The 21,500-nt window shown below is 41.8% G+C and overlaps 1 protein-coding gene across 2 annotated transcripts in view; it reads right to left on the minus strand.

Moving 5' to 3' along the window:
* Positions 1 to 320: 320 nt before the first annotated feature.
* Positions 321 to 21,500, minus strand: part of LOC113960324 (zinc finger protein 462-like) — an 86,039-nt gene continuing 64,859 nt past the window's right edge. For both annotated transcript variants that reach the window (XM_027669845.1, XM_027669844.1), the window contains exons 9-12: positions 17,284 to 17,507; positions 10,426 to 10,552; positions 2,334 to 2,448; positions 321 to 525 (exon numbers count right to left, since the gene is read on the minus strand). In XM_027669845.1, coding sequence (XP_027525646.1) covers positions 321 to 525; positions 2,334 to 2,448; positions 10,426 to 10,552; positions 17,284 to 17,507 — 671 coding nt within the window. The remainder of the gene's footprint in view (positions 526 to 2,333; positions 2,449 to 10,425; positions 10,553 to 17,283; positions 17,508 to 21,500) is intronic.

Here is a 21,500-nt window from a genome sequence, read left to right on the forward strand (position 1 = left end):
TCACCTCCCAACCATGTTCATTATGCTTCTGTTTGCAAACAATACAAGTCTCCGCTGCAAAGCGCACTGTGTAATGTAGAGACACAGGGAGTTGTTTTATTAATCCAATGTGAATGTAATTTCCTATTGTTTAGATCCAGAAGATGTAGTGATAAAATGGAACCACTTATTCCAACATTTAAATAGCTTTAATATACACACACATAGGTACCAGTGCTTTGAAAATAGATCATTCCTAAAAGCAGCTTTGTTTCTTCCTTCTGCCCATTCCTTTCCATTCACCACAGCTCAAGTAAGTTGATTAAAATCACACCCAATTTCTATTCATTTTTGTCCTCTGAGGTCTCTTGGAGAGATTTGTCAGCAACTACAACACTGGCTGTAGTTTCACTGTTGTGGGTCAAGTCCACCACCATTTTCTCAGTGTTTTCCTTTTCTTCTACTGTCAGTGTATTAACAGTCTTTTCTGTGTTCTCCTTCAGTTTGCTGTCCTCTCTGGTCCCTTGCTTACTTTCATTCAGAGCCCTGAAAATTCAAGCAGCAGAAAATGGAAACATTTACAATCCAAACATGCTTTGGATACAAGGAAATAGGGAGAGTACTTCTCCCAAACAGTTGACAAACCAATAAATTTTATCGAAACTTGCAACATTTCAAGTACTTTTATTTAAATAGACAAAACATAATACTTTCTCTTACCCTTTATCCCTCCACAGCCTAGTTACAATATTACATTCAAATGTCTTCCACATGCCAGTAATCCTGGCTGACAATTAGTCAATCCTCTTTGAAGAAACTCTATTCAGCAAAGACATTTGTTCTATTGAACAGATCTTTGTCAAGAGAAGGAAAATTAATGTTCCAGAGCTGCCTATTATTTCACAGCATGAACTGATATTTATGAGCCAACCATGTCCTGGGCTGCATCAAAAGCAGCATGACCAGCAGGTCGAGGGAGGTGATTCTGCCCCTCTGCCCCACTCAGGTGAGACCCCACCTGCAGTGCTGCCTCCAGCCCTGGGGTCCCAGCACGGGAAGGACATGGAGTTGTTGGAGTGAGTCCAGACGAGGCCACAAAGATGCTCTGAGGACTGGAGCCCCTCTGCTCTGGAGCCAGGCTGGGAGAGCTGAGGGTGTTCACCTGGAGAAAAGAAGGCTCTGGGGAGACCTTAGAGCACCTTCCAGTGCCTAAAGGGGCTCCGAGAGAGCTGGAGAGGGACGTTTTACAAGGGCACGGAGTGACAGGACAAGGGGGAATGGCTTTAAACTGAAAGAAGGTAGATTTATATTAGATAACAGGAAGAAATTCTTCCCAACCCAAATCATTCTACGATTTTATGAAAGGAAAAGATCTTTGCTATTAACTTTGTCATGTGCTTTTGGGGAGAAAGCACACTTATTAAGATTTTCCTTTACTTGAAGCCCTTAACACTTCTCTGTACATAATTCTTTGCACTGAAACTCCAAGATTAGTTGCAAGCATACTAAAGAGAAATAACAAGGAAGAGAAAAAAACAAAATAAACCCAGATTTCCATATACTTTGCTGCCATTTCCATGTTGCTCTACTGGCAAGCAAACATCAGCAATAGATTCAAGTAATGTTAATTTTGAACCAACAAACTGAACTGGTATTCACCTTGAAATGAAGTTTAAGCTTTAGGATCATAGTAAAGAACATTTATGTGCTACATTTGGATTTGATAACACCAGATTTTAACTCCCAAACAGAGGGAATTTCTGGAACAATCTGTATTCCGAAAACCCTTGGCCATCTGTAGATAAAAGTTTCTTTCAGTTTGAGGTCTGATCTAGACCTGAAACTGGAATGGTATTTGGACATATGGAGATATTCAGGTACAGGTTTAAAAACAACAGTTACCTTGGATTTCTGGGTTCCTGGGTCAAATAGGATGGACAGAAACATCTAATTGAGTAATTACATCTCATAACTGAAGAAATTCTTTACAGAGAGGGTTGTCAGGCATTGGAACGGCCTACCCAGAGAGGTGGTGGATTCACCATCCCTGGAGGTTTTTAAAAAGAGATTGGATGTGGCCCTTAGTGCCATGATATAGTAATTGGAGTTGGATCGGGGTTGGACTTGATGATCTTGGAGGTCTTTTCCAACCCAATCTATTCTATGATTCTATGATTCTATCCAACAGTGTTTGTGTTAGACAGAATTCTTCCCTTGTTAGAATAATCTGTCATATCCCCGTGTTTGCTTTCATTACATTTTTTGGGGGGGAAAGAGAGGAATGAGTGGGGAGATGCACAAAAATCAACTGTTACATTTGGCTGTTATGCAAAGGAGTCTGCAAACCAACTTACATGCCATGCCTCAGCACATGTCGTTCCCACTCAGAGCCCTCTGTAAATGATCGGCCACAGAACTCACATGGAAAGCGTTTCTCTAGAGCTCCACCATCAGCATACATCATGAACTCTGGGAGAGAACAAAATTATCTGCATGTTGATGAGCATCAGGGCAAGAAGGGACCTTTATGATTATACTCTGATCTTTCCTGCTGCCCTTCAGGGGAGGAAAAAATATCCTGAAGCACCAAACGATTTCCCTTTAAAAAAGTAGATATTTCTGAAATTGTCCTCCCTATCCTAAAAAGGCAAGGTGTGAAAACTCTGTAACCACCACTATGAGAAAAGATCAATTATGGAAATGGGGGTTGGGGTGAGGAATGGGACTTTCAAAATAATTGAGTGCTTCCAACTTAGTGTGGGAACCAGTTAAGCCAGAAGCACCTACATTTAGTCAATTAGGATCAAAAAGGAGTGTTTTGGCCTTGACTGGTGTTTTTGATAGAGTGCTGTGTTCTCTAAGCACTTAATGGTCTGCATAGTCTGCATGTTTTTCCCATTGCTGAAAACAGTCAAACATGATACGAGTGTGAATGTGTGGGATCAAGGCACCGGTTTAGGATGATCCTGAGAATTCCAGTTAACTAAAAGACAAACACCAGGTGCTGTTTACAAAGGAGCCCTAATAAAAGGGGAACGTCGGAAAGATCGGCAGACAAATCCAGAAATCGAACTCTGTGTGGTAGCAGCCTCATTTCTTTCAGTGCCCATACTTAGACACCTACATGAACAACCAAGATTTCGTATTAATACTGAAAAGTGAACTGAGGTTCTCCAGAGTGACCAGGATTTCAAGCTACAGAGCTATCCTGAAAAGTCAGAACACTCACTGCAGCTGAAAAATCCCATCATCCATCTGTTATATCTATTTGCAGAGATGTTTTAATGGTCCCTGTATTTGAACAGTTGAAGAGATTATGGGGTTTTACGTCAAAAACAGCACTGAGAGTTTAGTGTGGAAATACCTTCAAAGCAAAACCAAAAGAGAACACTTGAGTCAATATGTAATTTTCAAATCAGTGCAAATCTTAGGAAATGGAGACTAGGTATACTTGGCATCTGATACTCATAAGAAACTGTCATCCCTTCAATATGAATTCTCATGAATAAGAGAATATTACTGAAAGGACAGTATCTTAACTGCACAGGTGATTCATCTGACCCTAACAATTAATACAAATCCTTTAGGGTCTCATTTGCAAAAGTGTCAAGCTTTACATCCAAAGTCACTGGCAGCTGAGGGGACAGCATTTCTGAAAGCTAATCCCCATGTGAAACGAGTCCTTCTAGGATGGAGTGACTCCATCAGTGAACAAGGGAAGGGCTGCAGATATCTATCTGGACTTCTGTAAAGCCTTTGACACGGTCTCCCCCAACAGCCTTCTCTCCAAATTGGAGAGAGATGGATTTGATGGGTGGACTGTTCAGCAGATAAGGAATTGGTTGGATGGTCGCCTCCAGAGCATAGTGGCCAATGGTACAGAGTCCTGATGGACATCGGTGACAAGTGGTGTCCCTCAAGGTTCTGTATTGGGACCAGTGTTATTTAATGTCTTCATCAATGACATATACGAAGGGATTGAGGGCACTCTCAGCAAGTTTGCACCCTCTAGTATACTAGAACTTCCCAAGCTTCAAGTATAAGAAAATGTCCCTGAACTTGAGGGAAAAGCAACCCCACTTGCCACCACCGTCTCCCACCAAGTTGACAAAAGACCAATCACTGGATTTTTAAGACTTAAAGAGTTCACAGAACACCTGGGAAGTTTATTTATGAACTTTTTCTCTGCAGATTTAGACACTCCAGTAACAGTATTTGGCTCATAAAAACTGGTGCCATGGTTATTTTAGCCTTAATCAAATAGAAAAAAAAAAAGAAATTCTAAATAATAAGAAAAAAGCAGAAACAACTGTGAGATTTTTATGTGGTTTCTTAATACTTACATAATTAGATGCATAAATCTATGCAGTATCACTTGCAGAATTTCATACTATTCTTTGTTTCACAGCCACAGTGCAATGCTCTTGAATACAAGTTTTGAACAAACTATGCTAAAGCCAAAAGGCTCTAAAATGAAACTTCATCTGAAGCTCGGGACTTCCACATGACTGAACACTTATTCCTACAGATCTGGAGAGTGAAAAATTTGGAAGTGAAAGAATTATCTAGTGCATCGGCACCCATTGTCTCTTACAAATGAACTACAACCAATGCCCTCAACACAACCACATACTAGCACCTCACTTATATGAAGTGGTAGTTGTTAAAAAACAAGGACATCTCATATATAATCTCATATATATTATTTCCAAATGTCTCACTGAAAACTTCAAGATAATCAATCCATGTAGCAAAGAAGTTGATCCTCTGAATGTTTGCTCACATGATTGATTGCAGTAAAACTCAAATCACAGGGACTATTCACAGAAATAAGTATTTGCAGGATAAGGGTTTCAGCCCCCATCTTTATTATCTGCCAAATGTACTATGATAACAAGAGTATACAATGGTAGCAGAGATCTGACCTAATAAAAAGTCTTTGTTTATGATCCTAACAGTGCCAGTAAGAATTTAATAAAGCATATGCATTTGCACACAAAACAAAATCCCAGAAATGTAAAAATAGTCCTGTGGAGGTTGCAGTTTCAGGGATGCCAGACTGTGGAGGCCTTAGGACCAAGCTCATATGGCACAATCAGCATGGTCAGCACTCTGCTCTTTCCATCTACTGACAATTGCTGATCCTGTCAGCAAGGAAAGGGGAAATAGAAATAACAACTTTGCTGTAGCTCTGAAGTGTTCTTTGCATTGATCATTCTTTCTCAGAGGCAATAAATATCTAAACTCCATCACCCAAAACCAACTGTTGAGTAGAAATGAATGCATTCATTTAGTCTGTCCTGACCTAAACCGCAACACCCACACAGGTAGTAAATTATCATGTCTGTAATCTGATAATTTAAAAATAATTCAGGGTTATTCATACAGCTGGGAGACTCAGATATATTGGCTCACACTCAGTTCTACTGAGTAATAAGGTTATGCTGTTAGAATAAGAGAATCCAAAGTGTCTTATGTGAAAGCAGTGACTGATGGCAGAACCATCAATACTCTTGAGAAACAACGGTTGCTTCTTGACCTCACAGAATGAGGCCCAGAAAACTAATAGCTTACAAGGGTAGCTACCACTTTTGAAGGGTGAATACATGATTCCAACAATCCTTGAGCCAAGAGATGTCAATAATGGCTTTCTATTATACTTACTTCCTGAAGGTCTGATAAAGTCCTACTCTCTTTAGGTCACTGTACTATTGGACAGTGTTGTTTTACACCCTATGCTTGATCATAGGCAAAGAAACTTAATGTCTATATGACCTGAAAGGCAACATGCTCCTCCCACCACAGATAAAAGTTCAATAGACCAAAAGGAATTGGTCCATGCTGACTTCAAATTACATTAATTTGACTTTTGAGATTAGTATTCTCTTTCATATACACCATAGTCAGTGACATATCTCAGAACTGATAATCAGTCAGAATGACCAAAGTGACAGTGCCAAATTCATGTTATTAGGTGGGGCTCCTAAATTTCTACAATTATAGCTTGTTTCATTAGCAATTGTCATTGAAATGCATTCAGGCTCAAGTGTGGTTACAACTGTTACCATAGTGACCATTACAGATTTAAAAAGGTAGGGGTCTCCACCCAGTGGGTCAGGCTTGTTGTCCTTGTATTATTTTACTTTTTCAGGAATGATACTGAGAATGATGCCAACACATCTCCACTGAAGATCAAGTTATCCATTGAAGGACTGCTTATTCTTCTCATAGAAGTAATCAGTGCCAGAATGAACCAGACTGGGCACATACATCACCAAGCCCAACCTATGAGGAAAGGCTGAGAAAATTGGGATTGTTTGGCCTGGAGAAGAGAAGGCTTTGGGGTGACCTAATTGCGGCCTTCCAGTACCTGAAGGGAACTGACAAGAAAGATGGAGAGAGACTATTTACAAGGGCCTGGAGTGACAGGACAAGGGGGGATGGCTTCAAACTGACAGAGAGTAGGTTTAGATGAGATATTAGGAAAAAATTCTTCCCTGTGAGGGTGGTGAGGCCCTGGCACAGGTTGCCCAGAGAAGCTGTGGCTGCCCCATCCCTGGAAGTGTCCAAGGCCAGGTTAGCCAGGGCTTGGAGCAACCTGGGATAGTGGAAGGTGTCCCTGCCCATAGCAGGAGGGTTAGAATGAGACGATCTTTAAGGTCCCTTCCAACCCAGGTCATTCTATGATTCTATGATCTCGTTTCATTCTTTTCACTGGAAATGAGACAGCATATACTCAGAACATTAATTTCTTAGCAGGCGTTATCTTAAGTAAGAAATCAACAGAATGTCTTTCTGACTCCTCCCAAATTACATAATGAAAGAAAAGGGATTTTGCTTCATTTCAGTTCCTATATCTGCTCACTTGGTTTCTTCACTCTCAAATTTACTCTGCTAGAGATCAACCTATAAAAGAACCGCCCATGTGCTCACTTTTCTTCTCCATGTTAAATTTTGTAAAGGCATTTTTGCTACGTGTTTCCCACTGGTTGCCCTTTATTAAAAGTTCTAGATGGAATGGTTCTTTACACCTTTTTTTAAAAATTCCTTCCATCTAGAAGAAAAAAACCTTATTCCATATTTCTTAGCATGAGTGTATTTACTATGTGGTTAAACAATAACAAAGCAAGGTCCCTATCTGATATGAGCAACAGAAAGTCAGTGCCATAGGCTCCATTTACATCTGGATATGACTCCTACAGTTAATACCATATACATGGTCTAAATTTATAAATACCACTGAAACACATTGCCCCTGTACCATGACTAATCCAACACCTATGGAGGGTAGAAGTTTTGGAGGTGGCAGCCACTCTTCTGCACAAGATCAAATCCAGAGTACAGTAGACAACAGGAAAATTATTCTAGGACTGTGCAGACATAATATAGACTATTTTGCTCAAATGACTAGGGAGAATTTAATTCCCATTAACAAGCACTACCCTAATAATTCTGTTGTCCCTTCTGAATACATTCTATGTTCCCACCTACTTTCCCATGAGTCCCTGATTAGTTTGGTTTCAGACTGCTTACCAGAAAGAGTAATTGGCCTGTGCACTTACCTGGGGTCTATAAGAGAGGGGTAACACACTGCATAGACATCTGACTTGCATTTGATTTTCCCGCATTACACACACAAACACACGTGCACACTTATTTTTATATACTAAAAAAAACCCCAAAAACCCAACCCAGAGAAAAAGGTTCAGGTTTCTTTTAAAGGTAAGATGTAAAGGTCAGTAGAGACAGACAGTCCCTCTGGGATACAACTTCTAGCAAGATCAGCTACTCTTTTCCTAGAGTATCTCAGATAAATAACTTAGTCCTTCTCCATGAACATCATCTTCCTTCTAGGTCCAAATATTTTCTTTTGTCCTCTACCAGCAACCAACCATTCCTTTCCTTTCTGTACTGGTTTTGGCTGGAATAAAGTTTTCTTCATAGTAGTCCATATAGTGCTGTGTTTTGGATTTGTGCTGGAAACAGCGTTGATAATTCAGGGGTGTTTTTGTTATTGTTGAGCAATGCTTTCACAGCATCAAGGCATTCTCTGCTTCTCTCACTGCCCTGCCAGCGGGCAGGCTGGGGTTGCACAAGAAGTTGGGAGGGGATAACAGCTGCGACAGCTGACTCCAACTGACCAAAGGGGTATCCCACACCATTAGCTGCCCATTGGGGTTAACCCACACCTTACCAACTGACACAACAGTTCATCTCTGCTAAGATGACTGTGGCAGGATAGGTAGGCCCACCCTGATAAGATCTAAAATCCAATCAAGCTATTGACTACTGTCCCAGGATGTTGTCTTGGTGTTAAATTATGTTTAAACCATCCCAGTCCACCAAACTTTGAATACACACCCTGCTTTTGAAGCAGGACTTGACAGATAAGCTAGCCTACCGGCTTGTAAATTTGTGACTACCAGTCCATCACTTCATAACTATAAAAGCCCAGTCCAACTTCCATATGGCAGATTCTTCCACGTACTTCCTTGAAGTGTGGAGCTTCTCCCGTGAAGCAGGGATGCCTCTTCATGGTCATTCTCCAGGGGTTGAGAGAAAGAGAGAGATCTGCCCGCAATCTCGTATGGTGAGTTACATCAATCTCTACTTAATAATTATTTCTTTTGCTAACTTTGATACAATTGCTTTAATATAATTGCTTTGTTACAGTGCACTATATTACTTTGTTATATAATACTCTACTAGTAGATTTTTTAGCTTTTACACTGTATAGTAAATAATTCTGATTAAGATCTTTCGTCTGTTCACCTGTTAATTTGTCATAATAAATAACTCATATAAATATATCTTTTTTGCCATCATTAAAATCTGCGGGACAAAGTGGTTTAATACCTCTATAATTCCTTTAAATTTAAACCATTAACACAGTCCGAGGCTAAGATAGGATTCAGCCACACCTAAACCCTTCTCGGAGAAGGAGTTTAGAAAGCAAGGGAGTCCTTTCTGTACCTCGAGACTCACCGGCAAGGCTTTGTTTTTTAGTAACTTTGTCTAAGCCTTCTACTCTCCCATGACAATGACATGCCCAACTTCTCGTTCTCCAAGGGGAAATAGTGATTCTTTGGCCCAGTGTCCCAACGGCCCATTCTTTGTAACGACGTACCTAAGTATAGCAGACATCAATCTTAAGCTGTCAATCTAGGCCACAGCTTGTCCCACAGGAAGAAATCCTGTCTCTGCTGAAGTCAAGGACTTCAGAAGGTTGAGCCAACATTTCCTCACAAATACTCGGAGACAGAAGATAGGTAAATCCCACCTCCCGGTAACACCATGAAGACTAAAACCAGAAAAAGCATCCAAGTGGTATAAGACATTACAGTTTGGTACAGTTTGAAAGCTGTGACAACATTAGCTACTTTTACAGGGAATATTTATGAGCACAGTTATAGTCCTATCCTAATAGAGTGAAAAATTTTTTGAATTGGAAGCAGCTTCTGAATATCAAGTAGAAGATGATGTTAATATGTGACACTGCACCAAAGCCACGTAGCCATGTCTTCAGCATCTGTGTCAGTTGGACACTTGAAGATCACCACTACAAGGTGCAAGAGACCATTTTGCAAAAGATAAAGTCAATAGAACTTGGAATTTTATAAAGTTAGATGGCATAAGGACTTTACATATTTTTATTCGCTTCAGGAAAAAATTAAAAATTAGAACTGATATTACCTGAAAAGGAGGAAAACAACTGTCACTTCTAAAGGGAAGTTGGGAAAGAACAGCAGTGAAATGCAATTTGGGAAAAAAGCATGATTTTTAGATCACTCATTTGAACAGTCAAATACAGATTTTTCAGCCAATCAGATATTACAGAAGACTGCAGGTGAAAAAATAAAATCTAATAAACAAACTTTCTAAAACATTATACCTACCTTAATTACTGATCACACAAAGCAGTTATGTCTGTTTCTCCCTGCAAATTTAAATCTCCAACCTAAAAGGCAGTATTCTTACATTTTCATAATAAGTGTCAAGAATCTCAAGTATCCCAAAGCCAATTTAAATGATGATCTTAATTTTATGGGGTTTTTTATTCCCATGGTAGAGTTTATAGGGATTTATGAGGCTCAGGTGATAGTACTTTCTTTTTCTCTGCCTGGATACCATAGTTTCTAGGGTCTTGTGCTTGTGTGTTGTGTAGTGCTGATATAATCCTCACAAAGACAGTATGACTCTTCATCCCTTTCTGGATGCTAGTCTACACAAAACATCTGTCTGCTACAGCTGCAAGTTAGGGAAAGAAATCATAAGCATTAAAAACACAAAATTCCTTCAGGAATTGACAAAAGCTCCATTTTGCCCATACTGACAAGCTCACACGACTTAAGGAATCTCCTGTTGAGTCAACAATTGATCTTGCTTGATGTAACCAGCAGGGTCCATGACAGTATCCAGCCTAAAAGAAAAAGCAAGTATACTGACCTCTCTCTTCAGTCTTGTGCCTTGACTCTTTTTCTTCCTCATCGCTGCTGGAGTTCTCTGTTTTTCCCTTCATTTGTTCCAGCTGATCCAAGTTAACCCGTCCAACCAGTTCAAAGTTACGACTCACCTTAAAACAAATGGTTTTTTTTCAATAATAAACACCATTATCAAATATTGAAAAAAAACCCAACCCATCAACAAAGCTATAGGTTGAAATGGGAAATTTATCAGGCATCTAATCAAATTAATACATTTCCCTTCAAATAAAATTACATTCACTGTTAATGGTTCTTCATTCCTTTTTTATACTAAATGCCTTCATTTTGCTTCTCGAAATGGTCCTATTATTTGAGAAGCTTCCCGCATTTTGAAGTATTGAAAATAAAAATTCCAAGGAATGCTAAGCACACTGTCGTTTCCCCCCTTTCATGGGATTGTAAAACTGATAGGATCAAGCATCACTTTTGCGTGCCATCACTGCAGAAAAAACCTTTGTGAATGCTTTATTCAGCTTCATATGTGAAAAGATGGGACCTGAGTGATCACTTTGACAGTCGAAGTAAACTGTTCTTGTGGACATTTGGGGGTGGGGGGAATGGAATGGGGGAATAGTTGCCCTAGTGTGGGTTCTCCACAGACTGGAGACCCTTTGAGAGTATCTGCTCTACCATAGAGCACCTCCTACTCCTCTGTTGTTTCCCCCAATTCCCTCCTCCTCTCACTTTCCTCATTCTCTCTGCATTCCCACCTACTGTCTCCATCATTTTCCACCCTTTTTAAAATATGTTTTCACAGAGGTGCCACCAGCTTCACTCATGGGTTCATCTTTGGCTAGTGGCCCATATTCCCTGTGCCACTTAGGGTGGGGGGAGAAGGTAGAGGAGTTGGGAAGGAAAGAGTGAAGTTGAGCTTGGGAAAAATAGGTAGGGATGAGGGAGTGGTGTTGAAGGGTTTTTTTGGTCTTTGTTTCTCACCATCCAACTGTATTTTAATTGTCAATAGATTAACTTAATTTTCCTCAAGCCAAGTCTGTTTTGTCCCTGACAGTAATCACAGAATCACAGAATGGGTCAGGTTGGAAGGGACCACAGTGGGTCATCTGGTCCCACCTCCCTGCTCAAGCAGGGCCATCCCAGAGCATATGGTACAGGATTGCGTCCAGACGGTTCTGAAATATCTCCAGTGAGGGAGACTCCACACCCTCTCTGGGCAACCTGTTCAATGCCTGGTCACTGCAAAGCAAAGCAGTTCTTCCTCATGTTCAGGTGGAGCTTCCTGGGCATCAGTTCCTGCCCGTGGTCTCTTGTCCTATTGCTCGGCACTACCAGCCTGGTTCCAGTCTCTGACACCTCCCTGCAGATACTGGTAGACATTGATGAGGTCCCCTCTCAGCTGTCTCTTCTCAAGGCTGAACAGCCCCAGCTCCCTCAGCCTTTCCTTGTAAGAGACATGCTCCAGTCCCTTCAGCATCTCTGCAGCCTCCACTGGACCTGCTCCAGGAGCTCCGTGTCTCTCTTGTCCTGAGGAGCCCAGAACTGGACATAGCACTCCAGATCTGCCTCGCCAGGGCTGAGTAGAGGGGCAGGATTTCCTCTCTGACCTGCTGGCAATGCTCTTCCTAATGCACCCCAGGATCCTATTGGCCTTTGGGGCACACTGCTGGCTCATGGACAGCTTGTTGTCCACCAGGACCCCCAGGTCCTTCTACGCAGAGCTGCTTTCCAGCAGGTCGACCCCCAGCCTGTACAGGTGCATGGGGTTATTCCTTCCCAGGTGCATTTGCCTTTGTTGAATTTCAGACAGTTCCTCTCTGCCCATCCCTCCAACCTGTCAAGGTCCTTCTGAACATCTGCACAGCCCTCTGGGGTATCAGCCATTCCTCCCAGTTCTGTGTCATCAGTGAACTTGATGAGGAGGCATCTACCCCTTCAGCCAAGTCATTGATGAATAAGTTAAACAGTACTGGGCCCAGTATTGAAGCTTGGGGGACACCACTAGTGACAGGCCTCCAACTCGACCCTGTGCCACTGATCATGACCCTCTGGGATCTGCCGTTCAGCCAGTTCTCAATCCACCCCACTGTCCACTCATCCAGTCCACACTTCCTGAGTTTGCCTATGAGAATATTTTGAGAGACAGTGTCGAAAGCCTTGATGAAGTCCATGTAGACACTATCCACTGCTCTCCCCTCATCCATTCAGGTAGTTGCCTCATTGTAGAAGGCAATTAGCTTGGTCAAGCATGATTTCCCTTTAGTGAATCCATACTGACTGCTCCTGATCACCTTCTTGTTGTCCACAAGGATAAAAATGGCCTCCAGAATGAGGTGTTCCATCACCTTTCCAGGGATTGAGATGAGGCTCACTGGCCAGTAGTTCCCTGGATCCTTCTTCTTGCCCTTTTTGAAGACTTGAGGATTTATGAGGCTCAGGTGATAGTACCTTCTTTTTCTCTGCCTGGATACCATAGTTTCCAGGGTCATTTCAGCACCTGTGCTTGTGTGTAGTGCTGATGTAATCCTCACAAAGACAGCATGACTCTTCATCCCTTTCTAGCTGTTGGTCTACACAAAACATTAGTCTGCAACAGCCACAAGTTAGGTGAAACTGGTTCTTTAGTCAAAGGATTAGACTCATTCTTTCAGCTCTGAATCTCTTAGGGTCACATCCCCCACTGCACAGACACTTTGACGAACTTCCACATGAGGGCGCAGAGTTAATAACATCAAACTGAAACATGTGGAACATGTTAGCAATGTTATTCTCATCCTAAATCCAAAAGACAGCACTATAACAGTCACTAGGAAGAAAATTATCTCAGATGAAACCAGGAGAGATATTTTCAAGATCAGACTGGTTTAAGACCCTGAGCAACCTGTTCTGACCTCAGTTGCCCCTGCTTTGAGCAGAAGTTTGGACTAGAGTCCTCCTGAGATGTCTTCCAACATGAATGATTCTGTCACAACAGCAAAAATGCCCAAGACATGAAGTGGCTCCAAACCTTAGCTTGGCTCCAAACCTTAGCTTCAGAGAAGGTATGTGTTTGCTTGTGTATGTTTGTAGCTATACTTGTCTTATACTCTTCTTTCCATTCTGTCATCTATCTTAGAGGTCTTTTCCAACCTAAACAATTCTATGATTCTATGATCTTCTTCCCCTTCTGCTTGTGCATGCATCCTTCTTTCTCATTCCCTTTCCCCTTCCCTCTAGTCCCTGAACATCATCTATTGCTTGCTGTTCCTTCCCCCTTATCTTCATACGCTAGACCTGTGTGGGTGTCCTTTCTCCTCTTCCCCCGCTCCCTCCTTTTTGGGGCAGTGAATGCGACTCCAGGCCCGGGAGCGAGTGGTGGAGGATGTGGTGGTGACGGGCGCCTCTCTGTATTTACTGTTTTTCTTTCACTCCTGGGACATGCCGGAGCAGTGAGCACGAAGGGTGCCTGACTACCACCATGCAGATCACTCTGAAAACACTGCAACAACAGACTTTCAAGATCAACATAGATCCTGAAGAAATGGTGCAGGCCTCAGGGTGGGGGAGCTCTCTCGCACTCTGTTCTTTAAACTTGTACCAGTTCACTCCTGCTGCAGGCACTGCACCTTCCTTTCTTGGAAAAAGGGTATGGAGGGGAGGAGGGGGGAACACCCTACCCCTCAGTTGTTAGAATTTGGCATGCAGGGGCAAGAAGTGAAAGGGAGCAACAGCATTTGTGACCAGTTCTCCACAACTCCTCTCAGTAATGGCCTTTCTTGTTTGGTTGGAGTAAGCCTGTGTGGCAGGTAGAGGAGGATAGCATGAATTGTACCCTTTTATTTGGAGGAAGTGGGCAAGAAGAATTGTACAGCATTATAACCTTTTTTCTCAGTAGCATGTCTGTGTGTATAATGGGTGGTTAATGGGCATAAATTATAACCTCTGCTGGTTTGTATAAGGAGAACTGGTAGTGGGTCTTGGCCTTTTGTAGAGTGGGTATAGGGAAGTGAAGGAAGCAGGGGAAGTTTTAGGGTTCTTTCTGCAAAAGTATGTGTTGAAGAGAAGCCATTGGTCATGTGCTTGTGCTTTCCTACTGAATGAGGTTAGCATGTACAGGGAGCAAGATGCATGTGTCTGAGGAAGGAGAGTGACTGTTGGGAGGGTTTCTTGTTTAACCTAAAATGTGGACTATAATGATTGTCCTTGTGGGATGAGCAGGTGCATTTGAGATTCCGCCAGCCACTTTTGGGGTGCATATTGGTGACTCAGCAGGTATTTGGATATGTGTTATGATTTGTAATAGAATCATTTTCTACCCTTAGTAAGTTACTGTGACTATGCAATTCTGTAAGGACAGACGCTATCCTGGTTTCAGCTGGGATAGAGTTAATTTTCTTCCTAGTAGCTGGTACAGTGCTGTGTTTTGGATTCCGTATGAGAATAATGCTGAGAACACAGTGATGATTTGGTTGTTGCTGAGCAATGTTTACACTAAGTGAAAGACTCTTCAATTTCTCACACCATCCTGCCAGCAAACAGGCTGGGGGTGCACAAGAAACTGGGAATGGACACAGCTGGGACAGCTGATCACCTTCTTGTCCTCCATGAGGATAGAAATGGCCTCCAGAATGAGGTGCTCCAGTCAATCTCTTCTTCAGAGTCCCTAATACTTCTTAGTCTTTCTACTTCATCTCAACTCCACTACCAGGCTGAGCAGATTGTCCACCTGATTGCACCTCACACAGCTGTTGTCTCTGCTGCCCTCTGAGAGCAGCGCCAGGCTGTGGTACTCCCTGCAGTCTGAGGCCTGGACAGCTGCATGCTTTTGTGAGTGCTCCGTCTGGGTACATGCAGAGGAAGCAACTTTTGTCTGAGTGGACACCATACCTGAGCTCTCTTGGTGAGAGTGATGGCCACCAACTGAGCTAAGTGCTTTAGCTGCAGTACCTCCTCGCGCGAACTGCCCACACAAGCTAACACATCCATACTACTGATTCCTCACGCTCCCTGGGGGTGGGTTTGGGCGCTGTCCCTGCTGGCGCCACCCATGCTGAGTCAGAGCTGCTTCTGATTCACAGGTCCACTGCTTCCCACTTGGGAGGGGGGGCTGGGGCGCCTCTCTCTGCTCTAGTCTCGAGGTCTTGCCAGGTAGGAAAGCTCACCTCACTCCTTCTGGTCCAGTCCTCAGCTCCAGAGCACATCTGTCCATGCAGTTTGCCTCTGAGTCTTCTCTGAAATGCTGCCTGCCCATGGGAAGTGGTGAACGAATTCCTTGTTTTGCTTTGCTTGTGTGCACGGCTTTTGCTTTCCCTATTAAACTGTCTTTATCTCAACCCACGAGTTTTCTCACTTTTACCCTGCCAATTCTCTTCCCTCATCTCACTGGTGGGAGAGGGAGTGAGCAGATATGTGGGACTTAGCTGCCCACTGAGGTTAAGCCACAATACTCCCCTTGTTCTGTTTGAGGAGGGGGAGTGAGAGTGTGACTGGGTGGGCCTCTTCTTGCCAGCCAAGATCAACCCACAACTCAGTGGTTTATCAGCAAATAGCAAGCTACCCTAAATATAGCAGTGTGTTAGTATCATGTTCCTAGAAGTGACAGCTGTGTTGAGGTGCTATGACTCAACAAGTTACCTATTAGATTTAAGCAAAGAAGGTCACATACATGGCACTTACAGTCTCTCAGCTAATGCACTCTTTAAGATACCAATAAGCCAATTGTGCACCTGAGCCCAGAGTGGGCACAAATTAGACAGTTAACATTTAGAAATTATTAAAATAGGGGGATAAGGGAACTTACTCCCTTACTACTGGGAGTAATCAGTTCAGGTTTTTATTGGAGAGAAGAGAGACACAAGTAGAAGGAAAATCTTCCCAGCCTGATGCACTCAGTCAGAGGGGCGGGGAATAGCGCTTCTTGGATCTCCTAGGATCCTTGCTGTGGTCACTGAGAGATATGCAACATCTCAGATACCAGTTAAACTGTAGAAAGATTCTCAAGTAGCGACAAGGAGCAATTAAGCGAGACAAGCATACCAAGCCAACATAAGTTCACAATGTTAATTTTTAAAATGTAGCCAGTTTTGTTGGTACTTTTGACAGTCATTTTGTCAATTTTTTTTTTGGGGGGGGGGAGAAATGTTGTTCAGTCAACAAAATGTGAACACATTTTTAGTGAGAATCAAGCACCTCAGCTCCTGATAGTTCTATTCAATGAGTTCCCTCCCCACAAATTGACAAAAGAAATACTCTGTAAACATGTCTCAGTTCTAGAATTTTGCTACTCTCACAGCAACACAGATGAGAACTACAGAAATCCAAAGCAGATGGAAGTCTGTGGAAAGCTTTCTAGTGACTTCTCCAAGTATGGATCAGGTCTGCACTCAGAAGGTTCCACATAAACACCAAAGCAGCCTTAACTTAAGCAGTAAGTATAACAAGCTTCTATTTTTACCTTGTTAAATGCAAACTGGAATGTACTGACTGGTGTTATTAGAATATGCATGGCACGTCACTTTGTCCAAGTTGCCAGAGCAATCTTATGCTTTGGAAGCTCCTGTGTCTGAGAGTATTTGAATCACAGAGTCTTAATGCTGTTTCATAACTCAAAAAACCCCCATCACAATATATAAAAATGCTTTTTCCAAATAATCATACTCTACATTGAGTAGTCGGTGAATTTTGGTCAATCTCAGCAGCTTTAGAAACTCACAATCTTGAATTTCTAAAAACATACAGAACTTGAGAGAAATTCCAGCACAGGAACCTTCTCCAAATTTTGGAAGGAAAAAATGCAGGCTGACTATTCATAGTGGACATGCAAATAAACTAGATATAGCATTTGCAAGAAGTAGATTGTTACAAATTAAATCCCTTTGGATGTTACCTTGTGCTCATCTCGAAGATGAGTGTCCAGTTCCTCTGTGTATTTGGTCTCATAGTAGCAGAGTTGACATTTGTAAGGTTTAAGTTCATTGTGCTTCTCTATGTGTTGCTGCAAACTCTCATCAGTGGAGCAGGTAAAGGTACACTTATCACAGCGGAAAACAACTCCCTGCAAGTATTTTGACAGTTTGGAACGGCAAACTTCAATGGGAACAACCCGCTCTTCTGTGGGAAGACGGGAATGTTTATTAAGTTTTAAGAAATAAAAAACATCAGGTAATGTGTCAACAAATTGTAACATACCACCCACAGAAGAAACAGGATCTACTGTTTGTGTATGCAGTCCATCTACTGAGCTAAAACTGGACCAACAATCCTACATGACTATCAGTGCAGGTGTCCTTGCAAATGTAACCACTTATCAGGTGAACAGAATGGGAAGATGAGATTTGGGGCAGATTTGAGTGTTGGGGCAGATTTGTGAGACAGAGTATCAGAGCCTAGGAATATAAAAGCAGACAGAAATCAGTCAGACCAAGCTCTATTCTGGTTCAACACATAACAGAAGCCAGAAAAAGGTGCTAGAACTGTAATAAACAGGGAGCATATAGGGTGATTCCCAATACATCACCCTCCCAGCTTCTGATGATCAGAGCTGGTATTGTCACCATCACATCTAATGCTACTTACTGTACAGCAGTATCTTCTCCTGAAGGTGGGTCTGCACCCTCATCTTTTTAATAGCTAAGATTCAAAATCCACACATAATTTCATGTTTCCCACAATTCTGATTATGCTACAAGCATGTATTGAAAATGCTCTCACTGAACTATTAAATTCTTTACTTCCTTCCTCTCATGCAAAACACACACTTTTAATAGGTCAGCACAATTAAATTCAGTCTTTCTATATAGAGATAGAATCCTGATGTGTTCAATATTCATCCACTGTGGTTCTGTGCTTTCAGCAGAGGGTCACCAGAAGATCTTCACTACAGCTTTTGTTACTCAACCATCCTTAGTAGAACACTGAAATTTAGTACTATTATTCCTTATGGACTGCAGATTAAAGGAAGAGTTTGATCTTCCTCATGAAGATCATCATTAATGATATCTTAAAACAAACAAACAAACAAAAATAATCCCAGGCGTGATTCTTAGAGGGTAAACATGAAGGGTAGGGAACTTGTGTGCATTGACACATCTCTTATAATTTCTATAGGGAGGTAAGAGCTACAGAATTCATCCATTTGTCTTTGGCCAATGCATAACTCCCACTGCTCATGAGCCTAATTTTCCACAGCCCATCTAATATTACACCCTCCTCAGTTTGTTCTCCTCCCTGTGTTCCCCTTATTTTGAACATGGAAGTTTTCCTACCTCAGAACCTTCTCTTTGTGCACTGTAAAAGTGGAAATTTCCCCCAAAGCTATATCTGAGTGACACCCTGAAAACTTGTGGTTCCTCTCCAGATAAAGAAGTTGTTGCAAAAAAATGCTGAGTTGTGTGAAGTGGGAAAAGTGATGGGGGTGCACATGTTCTAAGAGATAACAAGAGTTAAAGCTGTGATTTTGAACACATAACAAGAATATTTTAAAAGGTATTTACAGCTCTGTGCAATTGAATTCACTGAAATAAGGTAACTTGTTTTTAAAAGTGAAAAAAGTTCCAACAAAAAGTTTTTAAAAGAGAAACTCCATTTAAAACATTTGAAAATTAGATTTTTCTCTAGCATGTGACACATATTTTAAAAAAACACTAAAGCAGGGGATGATATAAAAGGTTTTATCCACCACTTCAGAGCAATGCACCATCCTAATTCCTATCAGTAAAACCCATCATCTTACTGACAATCACTTCCCCACACCTGACAAATCACAGGCAACACAACATAGACTAACTTCCCAGCTTGATCTTGTAATTGCCTTATCACCATGGATTTGCTTGACAATCATTGGATCTGTTTCTGACCTGTTGTCCTGATTCCAGCCCACATCAGAGGGAGGGGGTGTGTCCAAGACGTTGTGTTATTCGATACCACTATATGTCATTGCCAGAGGCAGGGAAAAGGGACTTTCTCCTGAGAAGAAGGGCGTCCCTTTCTGGTGGAACAAAGTGTGGCGGGGTGGGGAACCTGTCAGCCATTGTACACTGTTGTCATTAGTATTGTTGCTGTTACTGTTCATTTTCTTACCTCATGGCTGTTTCCAGTAAATTGTTCTTATCTCAACCCAAAATTTGTGCCTTTTGTCTCCCACCAGAGGGGGGAAGGGGATCAGCTTGTGGTTTTTAGTGGGAATACTAAATTGGGGAATACCATTCCTAAACCATGACACCTGTGGTTTAACTTTCTGTTTTGATCTTGGATCTTGTAATTGCTGCAAATTTGCCTGATGATCTGGATTCTTGGTAGAACCTGGCCATCATCTCTGAGTCTGCCCTGCTTGCCTTGCTCTGGTACTTGCAGGGCTGGGCCCTAGAAAGCAAGGCTCCACCCCTACCGTCTATGTTATCCTTCTCTTCTCCCTTGACCTTGGGGAGCAGCTGATCCTTGCTGCTCGATGACACTAATGACTTAAATTTACGTGTATTCATGTCAGTGAACTTAATCTAAACAATTAACTTAAAAATTGCAAAGTGATTTGAATTTAAAACATCATTGATGCTCTAACAATATTTGACCACTTTAATAGTTGTCAGTCATCGCATACTCCACCCCCTCTATATTTGGCTAGTCATTTATACACTTATTGTATCTGAGCAACTGGCAAAACTGAAACAAATATGAGTCCTATCCAAAAATTGTGAAACTCAGCTTTGGCTTCGGTACACAGATTTCATTCAAGTTCAGCAGTGCCCACAAAGTCTACCATGTACGCACTTGTAAAAAGATGACCTGTTGTGGAACAGTTTAGCAAAAGGACTAACGGGACCTCTTTTCCATCCCTCCCCAGCATCATCTCTGAAGAAATGTATTCACTTCTTTAGACTGAAACATTTGGGCTATTTGTAATACAGATCTAAGATTAAAGAGAAAAGCAATTAATGCACTAAATATTTAGAGTATGTAAAGTCAAAGCAGGCATACATTTTGCTTACAACATGAAAAAAAGTGCACATTTAACACTCTAAAGACCTTATATATGAAAATTTATTGTTTCAGAGAAACAGATGACAATTATATGAAATGGAAGAAAAAACAATTATTTATACCATGAAAAAAAGTAAAATAATTACTAAAAAACAAATGCATTAAGAAATATAAAGAAGGATCCCTAATATTGATCTTGGTGTGTTGTGTTCGGTGCTGGAAAAATATCAAGGCATTTCATGATGGGAAAATTTGCACGAAAGGATAATAAAAACTAATTGCACTGCCTGGTCTAAATGAAAGGCCAACAACTCTACTGGGCAGGGAGCAGGAGCTCTGCTGGGCAGGGAGCAAGAGTTCTGTCTCCATTATGGAAATTTCAAGAGCTCACGAGATTTGCCTGTTATGAAGGTCAAGAGAAACTCAAGAACCAAATCTCTTCTCAGTGTTTGCCTGTAAAGTAGCTACTGACTTTGCAATTTCCATTTTCACTCCCTGCTTCAGCCCACAAAGGATGAATTGTGCTTGACCAATCAGACTGCCTTCTATGATGAAATAACTTGCTCAGTGGATAAGAGGAGAACTGTGGACATCATCTACCTTGATTTTTAGCATGATCTTTGACATGGTCTCTAACAACACCCTTGTTGACAAGCTGGTAAAATTTGGACCATAAAAATGGACCACAAGATGGGTAGAAAACTCTCTACAGTGAGCCATCTTTTGAGGTAAGAAAAATCAGACTGGCAGCTAGTGGAGTTCCTTAGAGGTTGATTCTGGGTCAATATCTTTATAAATGATCTGTATGACAGCATTGAATACACCCTCACCAACTTGCAGATAACACCAAACTGGGGGGAGGTAGATACACCAGAAGAAGGAGCAACCTTACAGAGACCTTGACTGGTTGGAAGATTGGGCCAAGAAGAATTAATTGAGGTTTAACAAAGAGAAATGTTAAGTCCTGCACCTAGAACAGAACAATCCCAAGCAGCAGTACAGGCTGGGGTCTAACTGGCTGGGGTGGAACTCTGCTGTAAAGTCCTTGGGGATCCTGGTGGGCAGCAAGCTGAATATGAAACAGCAGTGTGCCCTCGTAACAATGAAGGCAAACCAATCCCAAGGTAG

This window comes from Corapipo altera, unplaced genomic scaffold, assembly GCF_003945725.1.
Source record: "Corapipo altera isolate COAL_440 unplaced genomic scaffold, ASM394572v1 59576, whole genome shotgun sequence".
NCBI lineage: Eukaryota > Metazoa > Chordata > Aves > Passeriformes > Pipridae > Corapipo > Corapipo altera.